General features: G+C 37.6%; 2 protein-coding genes across 2 annotated transcripts; one reads left to right on the forward strand and one right to left on the reverse strand.

The window, feature by feature from the left end:
* Positions 1-393: 393 nt before the first annotated feature.
* LOC119516453 (D-3-phosphoglycerate dehydrogenase-like) lies at positions 394-954 on the reverse strand. Its single transcript, XM_037812781.1, has one exon. The coding sequence runs from the start codon at positions 952-954 to the stop codon at positions 394-396; it is 561 nt and encodes a 186-aa protein (XP_037668709.1).
* Positions 955-5,127: 4,173 nt separating this feature from the next.
* Positions 5,128-5,622, forward strand: LOC119516741 (peptidyl-prolyl cis-trans isomerase A-like). The gene has a single exon (XM_037813186.1). It carries the CDS (start codon positions 5,128-5,130, stop codon positions 5,620-5,622), a length of 495 nt encoding a protein of 164 aa, XP_037669114.1.
* The last annotated feature ends 6,404 nt before the right edge of the window (positions 5,623-12,026 follow it).

A 12,026-nucleotide genomic window follows, 5' to 3' on the forward strand; every position in this document is an offset into this window, starting at 1 on the left:
CTCTGCTCACATTTTACTATAAGCTACAAGGAGAAGCCATGCTATATCCATAGCTTTTAGTTTTGAAATCTCATGAGTCAAGTTTCCCAGTTTGTCGCTCTCAAATTCTTCCTTCCATCCAACACTAGGACTCAATTTTGACAAACTCTGCCACTTTAAAACAAGGACCACCTTTCTTCCATGGAAATTATCCAATCAGAGTTATCACCCACAGTTGGGTGGGGCACATCTCCATGGAAACGTTCCATCCAAACGTTCCGATTTAATCAACACTAGTATGTCTGCCCCCACAAGATTGTGTCAAAGAACATGGCTTTTTCTGGGGAACATAATATATACAAACTGATACACTCTGGAACCATGATATCCTGGAAATGGTCAGATGTTAATAGCCTAATTATGGATGAACAGTCTGAGTGACAGCCCAGGGAACAGGATAAGACCCTTCATCCCAAAGGATTGTATCAGGGTGGCCACTTCTCTCCCAATTCTGCCCAGCCCAAGAATTCCCAGGGTCTTTCCGCTCAGCTCTGTCCCCATGAACTTTTTTTGCTCCCATCTGCCATCCTTCCTGGAAGCTGTTGCCTGGGGGATCTGCGTGGCCAGGCACATGATCATCCCACAGGTGAGCTCAGCAGCGCTGAGGCTGTTTCCATTGGAGGTGTTCATGACCAGGACTCCCTTCCTAGTTGCAGCCTCCAGATCCACGTTGTCCACACCTGTGCCAGCCCTGCCGACCACCTGCAGCTTCTCTGCCATGTTGATGACATCAGCAGTTGTCTTGGTGGCTGAGCAGATGATAAGGCCCTCGCAGTCCTGCAGCTCGGCTGTCAGCTCTTTTTCACTCAGGTTCTGCTTCTCCGCCACCTGCAGCCCTCCATCTTGCAGGATCTTCCAGCAACAAGGATCCAGGCTGTCACTGATAAGCACTTTCTGTAGATTTGCAAAGGCCATTGCTGGAGCCGACCTTGGAATCTGCTGCTCTAGCTCGACAGAAGCACCTAAGCCAAGAACTGCAGTTCTGGCTGGGGGCCCGTGTAACTGGAAAGCTCATATTTTCTTTAATATTAATAATCATTTATTTCCTGTGGTGGAATTTCGGTTAAGTTTTTACTTTATTTTTGTATTTTCTATATTACTTGAAGTCCTTATCATGTATATGTGTCATTAAAAAGTCAATATATTTTTTGAATGCAGTATCATCAACTTTGCAGGGTGTTGCATATTGGGATGACTTGGTCCTTCCTCATCTATTCCCATATCTAAGACCTTAACCAAAAGCTTCATCCTTTCTTCCTCTAGAGACTAGTCAATGCATGCACAGCTGGTGCTAGCTGTAGAGTTTCTTATCTTCAGAACTTTGCCCTGGGGTGTCCAGTCTGCCCTGGGATGGACTTACAGCCACCTTTTTTTCTTTTTAGTTGTTTGACCTTTAAATTATTTATGTTAAGGGCAGCAATTTTATGCCATGAATGTTCTGCGTAAATCTGTGCTCCTATCCTTGATTATTTTTTAGGATAAATTCTTAGAAGTAGGGTCAATGTGTATGACGTTTTTATGCTCCTGATATCGTTTGGCCAAAATGATTTTCAAAAAAGTTATACTAATTGTTGCTTTCATTGAAAGTATTTATAAAAGTGCCTCTTTCATAACTCTCTTGTCAGTACTAATCATTTTTTGTTCTACCTTTAGGTCCATTTGATAAGCAAAAATGATATTTAATTGCTGTTTTAATTAGTAATTTTTTATTAGTGAAGTTGAATGTTTTTCATGTGAGTATTGAATTGAAAAAATTTCCGTGGAATTTTATATGCGGGCAGACAACATGATCATATATATTTGTTAGAACAGTAATTCGGGTGAGTGTTGAAAGTGGGTGGGTAGAGGGGCCTGTTGTCAGGAACCCAGGTGTGAGGGTCCTGGTGAGAGATGATGAGGGCTTGAACTGGGCAGTGGACACAGAATGGGAGGAAGGAAGGTAGATTTGAAAAGCATTCCATCTCCATCTATGACTTCCTTTCTAGTTTCCTGATTCACTGTTATAGATTTCCATCCTGAAAAATTAGCATAACAGTAACACTTTGCCCCAATTAATCTCATCATGTTCCTAATCTATTTAAATTTTGTAATTCTCCTAAGAAGTCAGTTTCTACATTTCCCATCTAAGGAATCAATGATTCAGAGAAGAATTTGGCTTCAGGACTACAAATTTGTTCCCCTATGACTCTCATATGGGAAAGAGAAGAAATTAATTCTATGGATCCACATATGCTGAAGGAATATTGGCTTTTGCTGGTATTGGTTAGTCTCTTGAGTTTTAACTCAAAGTGCTTTTGTACTGCATTTTAAAAACAGAGAAATGAAATGTATAGAATTAGGCTTTAGCCAAAGCAAACCTTGATGAAAAATGACTGGCCCTCTGCAATTCTGAATTATAATTCTTTGTTCTCTGTAGCCTTCAGATAAAAGGATTCATGTGGGATGGTAGATAGGACGGTTTTAATTTGGATCAACTGGACTTAACTGCTGGATTTTACATCAGCCATGCTGTGAGGCAGGTTCTTTGTTTTCAGTAATTATCAAACTAAGCCTAATTAAACTTGCTTTGCTTTGATGTGCTGTAATGTTTTCCATAATTTTATACTCTGAACCATTTTCATAAGTCCTTTCTTGAAATCAAAGATAGATGGATTCATTTTATATGGGTCATGCGATGATTTAATATGTATCTAACCAGGTTTTAAGATGCTTGTTTTTTGTTGATATAATACACCATTATTGTTATTATGATTATTATTGTGTTGTTTTATTTTGTACCTGTGGGACTGTTTTTAAATACAATATGCTATAGATAGATGTGGAAGGAAAGTGAAAGGACTTTCAATTCTACCAGTTAGATACAGATATCAAATTATAGAACCACTCTTCTATTTTGTAAAATCTAATTGATTTCCCCTTTGCTTGTGTTGTTCCTTAAGGGGACTTTTTTTTTTTAAAAAAAAATTGGTGCAGTTGACTCCATGTATATTTCTTTTGTGTAGATGTGTTAAGGTACCTAGTTGTCTTTTTGTATTCACAAGTTCATTTCCCACTTAGTGGTGCATCCATTAGATATTAGATATCTCTTTGCTTTATGAATAGACTACGTGAGTGTTTTTTAAAGAACATTTTTTTTCACCATCAAATAGAAATCATTTAAAAACACATTTACTTCATTCAGCTAGTATCCTAATTGGAGTTCTTGTAGCTCCACACCCTTAGCTGCCTCTAAAAGTTGACTCAACAGTTTTTGTTATTTTACTCTAATTTCCTGTGGCTTTTAGTCCATCATTTGGAATATGCGAAGGATACAAAATCAAATTAGTTATGTGCACAATCTCCTCTTCCAGCCCAGATGTGAAGAGGATTTAGCTATGGAGTCCCGTTTAAGCATTTTGAACAAAGTAATGCCTCTCTGAGGTTTGTCATGAAGAGGCATTTTTTTTTTTTTAAATCTATTTCTTTAAAAATCAGGAAAACTGGGAACTAAATTATTATCAATATTAGAAAAACTTTGTATTGGTGGGCAGGCATGCTTTCATTATATATTTTAAACTTTGTGTTGAAGTATAATATACGTAGAGAAAAGCACGCGTGTTCTAAGTGTACGGCTCAATGAAGTTTGGCAAACTGAACACACTGGTTCAACCAGCTCTCAGACCGAGGGGCACAATATTGTCAGCAGCCCAGAAGCCCCCCACATGCTCCTAACCACCCAATACTTCTCCTGGCCTCCTCTTTCCTGGCGTGTAACAGCAGAGCTTAGTTCTGACTGCTTTGTGCATTGTACGGATGGAATTATACAGTATGGACCTTTTAATGTCTGGCTTCTTTGGTTCAGCATTATGTTTATGATATTCATCCATGTTGTTGAGTGTAGCTGTAGGTTGTTCATTCTTATTGCTTTATAGTTTCCCATTGCATGAATATACCACAATCTATTTATCCATTTTACTGTTGAAGGACAGCTTTTCAAGGTGAGGGGGTGGGTTGCTGTGAGGAGGGGTCAACATTACTTTACATTTGATATCCTGCACAGAGTACTCTATTAGAAGGAATTGTAAGCGAGCTAAATAGATTTGGCCACTAACTTCTAGTTGCTGATTCATTTTAGATAGTAAATACCTTGAGGGCAAGAATTGACTTTATCTTTTCCCTCATTCAAATGATTGTTGATTTGATTCAAAATAACTTTTCCAAATGGAAAAATAATAAAATGGAACTAAGAGGATGTAAAACATAAGACATGACAAAAATAGTACAGGACTGCCCAAAAGAAGAGATGGCTAGAGGAAGGGGAAAAGGAAAGAAGAAATAACTTAAATCAACATAAAACAACACTTATCTTGCTATGATGTAAATGAATCCAATTAAGTAGTGTCTGTGGGACATTTTTAAATGGTCCAACAAAACATAAAAATAAAACAGTGCTTTGGTTTGCTATTTTCTTATTTACTACATGGTAGCTTTTTTTGGTCTCCCATGTTTGATCATTTTAAATGTATTTTGTTCAATTTACATTATTATTTTTTCCTATCCCCAAAGCAGCATTGAAATGGAAGAAACCAATAGTTGTACACAACTTGACATTAATCATAGCCATGTAAGTGTTTGGTATTTCAGTCATTTTTCTTTTCTAGTATCTTTTTTTCCCCTTTCTGGTATCATTAGCCTTCACTGTGGATTCTAAGAACTCTAATAATTTCTATTATTTTTTTCATTTCTTTTATTGACTTGATTGAAGTTGCTCCACAATCTCAATAATCAGTGAACTAATGCATTAATCATTGTTGCTATGTCACAGCAAGTCAGAGTAAGATAATTGTAGAGCAAATAGCAGTATAATACATAAATTATTCATTAAAACATATAGTGCCTATTTGAATATATTGCTGCCTTCTACTAGCAAATGCATCTAATGCTTTATTGGAGACTATCATTTTGATTAAAAAAATTAAGAAAGCCCATTAATTTTAGAAGATTCAGAGAGTTAATAATTTGGCTGCTATAGGAGTTGACCTCAAGGGGACATGAATGAGTGGCAAGCTAGAAAGGAAGTCATGGCCTTGCAGTTCTCTGCCTGCAGCCATGGTCAACCCCGCCATGTTCTTCAACATGGCCGTTGACAGCAAGCCCTTGGGCTGCGTCTCCTTTGAGCTGTTTGCAGACAAAGTTCCAAAGACAGCAGAAAATCTTCCTGCTCTGAGCACTGGGGAGAATGGATTTGGTTATAAGGGTTCCTGTTTTCACAGAATTATTCCTGGGTTTATGTGCCAGGGTGGTGACTTCATACTCCATAACAACACTGGTGACAAGTCCATCTACAGGGAGAAGTTTGGTGATGAGAAGTTCGTCTTGAAGCATACAGATCCTGGCCTGTTGTCCATGGCCAATGCTGGACCCAATACAAACTGTTCCCAGTTTTCCATCTGCACTACTAAGACTGAGTGGTTGGATGGCAGGCCCGTGATCTTTGGCAAGGCGAAAGAGGTCATGGACATTGTGGAAGCCATGGAGCACTTTGGGTCCAGGAATGGCAAGACCAGCAAGAAGATCACCATTGTCGACTGTGGACAAGTCTAATAAATTTGATTTGTGTTTTGTCTTAACCACCAGACCATTCCTTCTGTAGCTCACATTATCCTATCATTTTTGTGCTCCAGCTGCAGTTCTTTGGGTTCTACATTATCCTCCCTATTCCAAGTCTAGCTGGATTGCAGAGTTAAGTTTATTATTATGAAATAAAAGCTTAACCAAAAAAAAAAATAAAAAAAGGTATTCATGGTGTGATTTGGTTCGGATGATTACTGATCTGTCCCTATCAAAAACAAAATTTGAAACTCTGATGTGAAATACTGGTATCAGGTACATCTTTTATTCCTTCTAAGATTCTCTGGATGCTGTCACCTCCCAGATCCTTAGCTCCTTGTTCTGTTTCAACCACTGCTCTGACCTTTTGCTTTTGCTTGGGCCAGCGTTGTTGCACCGCCTGTTGGTCACAGGTCACTGAGGTCTTCTTCATAGTCAGATCACCTGGTCATCAACCCTGAGTTTATGGCTTCTCCAACTACTTTAGGACTTGGATGAAATGCCACATAGTGGGACGTGGGATCTGCCTTCTGGAGTGGCAGCTAAAGAGGCCAGATGATGCAACTCAGATATGCTGAGGTGTTAACTCCCCACTGGGGCAAACTTTGACCAATGGAAATAGGAGATGGCAAAGAGTAGGATATATAAATTCCCTCTCCATCCTTCCTCCCAGAGCCAGTCCCAAGCCGCAGTTTCTCTGTATACCAGTCTAGAGATGTCCTCTGGGGCCACGTGGGGGCATCAGCTTTGTTTCTTCACAGTTTCCTGTAAAGCAGCAGCCAGTATTATAACACAGTATCTTGCAGTGCTTCTTATCCCTTCCAACCTCATTTTCCTTTTCTCTCACTCTTATTGCTCTGGGATTGCACCTGCCAAATGAAGGATTAGGACTCAGTCCTTGCCCCAGGCTCTATTTTCTAGGGAAACTGGGCTAAAGCAAAATTTTACCCATTGTAGAAGTTTTGCCCTAATTAGAGAGGTAACAATATATTTGAATAACAGCATAAGAGAAATATTATTCTTCAATGTTTGTTATAGAGCATTTAATCATTTATCTCAAGTTATTACCAATGGGGGAGGGGCACAGCAAAATCACGACAAGCTGCAGTGAACATTGAGCTATACTGACTCAGTAGTACCATCCTGAGTGATGTGAGTTCATTAAGTTAATTTTAATCCAAAAATTAAATTTTTTTGTTTTTATGAGCAAATATGTTTAGAAGTTTGAATACGATTATTTCTTAAGCTATAACCTTTATCTGTGATAAGAATATGTCCTCTCTTGCTTGCAGATTTCATTATTATCAGTGAGACCCTCACATCATGGAGGACATCCATGAATGAAACTGCTTATTAAAAAAAAAGTCATCAGAAAACTTTAACTCTTTCAAAGTCTCAAATGTTGAAATATAATGTCTGACTAATTATTTGTTAAATTACTAACTAGCACTAATATTTGAATACTTGAAAGAATTTTCTGCAAATTCTAGTTTTCAGAAAGTAATTTCTCAATTCCAGTGAATACATCAGATATGTAGTGTGTAGTAAGACCAGGGTCTATTTATTTATTTACCCACATGCAAATGCAGTTTACCTGAACCATATGAGTTAGAGTTTTGTGCAAGCTTTCCGATGTTTTGCATGGTATTAATAAATGGGCAGGAAATAGTATTTCCAAATTCATGACATATTAATCTTCAGGAATCAAAACTGAGAAATTAAAATCCCTGGGAGTTCCCAGGAATTGCTGAAACTATAACTTATCCTGTTTTTTTTTTTTATATAATACTTTATTTGTGTTTAAAAATAAAATAATGAATGACCATAATAATGAATAATGAATCATTTTTCTGTGATACAGTTATACAAAGTTTTTCTGTAAAGAACAAAATGTTATAAATGCCTGGTTTATGATTATTAGCTAATTTATTGTGAAAAGGTTATATTTTCTCAATAACATGTAAAAATGATATCTGATATAAACATTTGCTAATATAAGACACTAAAAGAAGGGGACATTAACACCAAATAAATGCCAAATAAAAATCATTTGTAAGTTTGAAAGATGCCACAGATATTTAATAGTTAAAAGTTGCCAATTTAAAATGGAAATTTAGAAACACACTAAATGTTAATTGTCCTATTCAATAGTTTTGATTTCTATTTCATGAAAAATATTACAGATGCAGAAAAATTTCTTTCATTTTATGTTGACATTGGTAGAATTGTTAAGAGTGCATCCACAAGCATCTTCAGGTTGGATGTTGGGGTTTGTGTTGCTTCATTTAAACTCATTTCCTTTTTTAATGATAAAAAAATGTGTGCTTTCCCCACTTTTCATTTTGCTATTGAGATCAATGTTGTTTTTGCTAATTCAGATTCTAGTTCAGTTTCTAATCTCATGTTGGAGCATTCTACAACAAGATTCACATCTTCTTCACCTTGCATTTTTTTCTGGTAAAATATTTATTTAAAAAACCATAGTTTAATAAGGAGTTAATAATAGAGGGGTATATGGGAAAAATGTACCTATGGAAACTATGGACTATAGTTAACAGCAATATTTTAATACTCTTTCATCAACAGTGACAAATATACTATACCAGCACCATCAGTCAATCATATGGGAGAATAAGGAGTATGGGAGGATTAGGGTTTCCTTTTTCACTTTTATTTCTTTTCTGGAGTAAGTTTGATCATGAGGCTGTATGCACAACCATGTGATGATACTGTGAACTAGTGATTGTATACTTTGGATGGTTTCTATGCTGTGTGAATATATCTCAATAAAATTGCATTAAAAAACGAATATGAAAAACAAGTTCATTTAAATTTTAAACTATTAGTATTTATATTCACATGGATACATTAAAATATGTTTTATGTTTCAGAAGTACATTGGATTTCTTTGAATAAAATATGCAATTTAAAAATAAAACAAACTATAGTCTATAGAGAATATTCAAACACTGGAAATCGCCAGTAAACAGTATTGGTTATTCAAATAATGTAACATTTGGATCTCCTATTAAATAACAGCAATACACAGAATCATGTCTTGCCATTGCCAATTTAAGGGCTTATTTTGCTTGTAAAACTTGCTATTTCTTTGACTACCGCTCATACGATTTGTGTACTGTATTGTATGTGAACAAACTTAGTACTATTTATTTTATTTGCAAGAATGATTTACCATTAGCAGCAGACTGGCCCCAGGAGCACACACTTAAGCAGGGCACTTAAGCAGTAAGCAAGACTGATGATGAGTGTGACACCTTCTCTCCCACATGCTCCTGTCCCTGTTCCTGGAAATGTCAACTTTATCATGGACTCCACTTGTTAGCATTTCCTATTCTGGCTATTAACTTGGTATCAGTGGATTCCTTTGCATCACTACCATCTGTATGTTGATTGTTAAGCATTAATTGTCACAGGAGAATTATGTTTTCCCATTTTCTTGATTTCTTCACTGATTTTTCTCAGGATTGGGGGAAAAAAACACAAGAAATGCTGGGAAGGGATTCCTGCATGGAAATACTAGCAGGAGACAATGGGCTTTCATGGGACAGTGGACCTTCAGTAAAATACTTCTTTATAGCTACAGGAGTGGCTACTCTCACTCTGAATCAAGGTGCTGTGGAGTATGTGGTCTGAGGCTAAACTGAGTCCACCCCGGGAAGCAGACACACCTGGGCATATCCAGAAGCCTGGTGGAGTGGGCCTGTTAGAAGACCAGGTGTGTAATTTCCTCATACCTTCTTGAGAAGGAGCTCTTCCTGAGAGAAGAGGGAAGCAGGCACACTGGTTGGGCCTTAGATCAATACTTTAGTCTTCTGAGTGTGGGGGTGCTTCTTAATACAGTGTGGAACCTACTTTTCAGAGTGAGCTTCTAGCTCAGCTCCTATGAACTCTGAGTCCTATGAAGAGAGGGGGCTGAAGCAAGAAACCAAAAGTAATGTCTTCCTTGTATCTTCTGTGGCATAATACTACATTCCAGAACATGGTAAGACCAGTGGCAGAGATGGGACAGGAATTTAAGAGCTTCAGGGGACAGACAGTAAACTTGATGATCAGGCCATTCATGCTCCCTTAGTGCCCTGGGAGAAAAGGCAGTAGAGAAACATCAGCTTCCTACAGGTTTATGAGCAGTGAGTCTAGGTAGCTGATATGGCTACAGGGCTGGATCAAAAAAGCATGAAAATTGTAGATATTGCATTGGTATTGGGAGAATTCATTCATTAGCATATATGATACCTCATGGCAATTTCTGGAAATAATGGGAAGGTTTGAGAGGCATTGGAGGTTTTATAGCAAAGGATAGGATTAAGAGGCAGAAATAATGTTAATGTGAATTGATCACTGATCATCCCTGGGCTAATTTAGCTTTGGAAAACAGACATCACCATGGTAATAAGTGAATCAGGAAATCAAAAAGAACAAAACCACACATAAGGAATAATAGTGACCCTTGCCATACAGTACTCTCCTCTCCCTTTATTTAGGCAAGACTATTTAATAAGCAAGGGACTATCACCTTTGGAGACCATCACCATGCTATCACATGTGCAGGATATAGAAATTCCAGAAGAGTCCATTTGTGCTTCTTCCATGGCCAGAGAAGGATCTACTGCTTCCTTCAAAGGTTTGAGATGAGCCCAGCAACACTTTCAATCATTACAAGACTATGATAATCTTGAAAGACTTCTAGGATAAGACTGCAGAATACTTGTGGGCATTTGACCAAGATCTTGCTGTTACTTCTCAAGAAAGAGTTGATGCCCATCAAAGATTTTGCCAAATAACCTACCATGTTGCCCCTCACGTAGTCTTTAGCCTCTGAATTCATTAGAACTATTGCCACACATGCTGAACAGTGTAAGCAAGATAATGGGGAATTGTTTTCGGAATGACAGTGTGATCCCCTCACACATGGCAGTGGGTTTAGAAGTCATGTTGAAAGCTTGTTTATGGTTTAATTTCCTTAAGCAGTTTCTCATAAGGCATTGGTCAAGATATGATTCCTCCCCATTAATCCTTCAGGCTTCATCAGCCTGAGGGGCAAAATGACCTACAGAACTGACACAGTTTAAGCCAGGATATTCAACAGTGGATAGCTCAGGCTATTCATATTTATAGTGCTGTAAATAAGTATATAGGCCTAATTACCGAGCAAATGTTACAGTGCTGCATATGTTAACATCCATACATAAAATGATATGAATGCGTAAAGTAGTAAAACTCCATAGGGCAGCAACTGGGCTGCTTTCAACTCCAGCTGCAGCAAGGGAAAGGGGTGAGGGTGGTGAGTGAGGGAAGTTTCATAATAGGAGGCAGGTAATCATAGGGAAAAAGACTTCTGCATGATGGGCGAGTCTTTCAACCTGCACTTGGGCTTAAAGGCCATTACACAATCTGAGGACATTCAGGGGCTGTGCAGAATGAGGGTCCATAATTGAGTTCTTCAGCATTGGAGGGGAATTAGCTCTATAGCATTTTTTATGTCTTGGTTTTATTAAAGACAAACAGGAGCAGAAATCACAAGAGCTGTAAAAGTGCTGTTCATGTTTTTGAGGCACAAAGCAAGTAAAAAGTGAATTTTGCACAGTTGCAGACAGTGACGGGGATCACTTTGAAACCAGGAAGCAAATGGACCATTGTGGGACATGCAGAACAAGCAGGCAGCAGAGGGACAATTTTACACCAAGATGTCCCCACCAGACCTGGAGAATCCATACCCTTCTCCTTCCATTTTCTGCCCTCACCCCCAAATGAGTTGTTCCCAAGTTTTTGCTTTTAAGAATTATATTGCTATAGGCATTTTTTTTCCTTGCCTTCTGGTGTAGGTGTATAAGCAATTCTATAAGATAATGCCAAATTATTTTAAAAAATGATTGAACCAACATAACCAAACACAATGCATGATTATTGGACTAGGAAAAAAAAGCTGTAAAAGATAGACTTACTTGGATCAATTGGGGAAATTTAAATGTGCGATGAATGTTAGATGACATTATCATTATGTAAATGGTATAGGGATTATGTATAAAAATGTCCTTTCCTTATTCTTTCTTCAGAGTACTAGGAGTGAAGTTCTAAGGTATCTACAATTTCATTTCAAATGGCTCAGCAAAATGATATATCTATCCATCTATATCTATCTATCTATCTATCTATCTATCTATCTATCTATCTATCTATCATCTATCTATCTGTATATTGAAAGAGAGTGTGAGAGACAGAAAGAGTGCCCCAATATGGCAAAACATTGTTGAAACATGTATGAAATTTTTCAAAATAGCAAGTTGTGAAAAGAAAAGAAAAAATGGTTGAACTAATTTACACTTGTGTCATTTAGGCCTCCTTAAGAAAACTGAAACCATTCTAGGTATTTCTGAGAG

This window comes from Choloepus didactylus, chromosome 20 (genome assembly GCF_015220235.1).
Source record: "Choloepus didactylus isolate mChoDid1 chromosome 20, mChoDid1.pri, whole genome shotgun sequence".
Taxonomy (NCBI): Eukaryota; Metazoa; Chordata; class Mammalia; order Pilosa; family Megalonychidae; genus Choloepus; species Choloepus didactylus.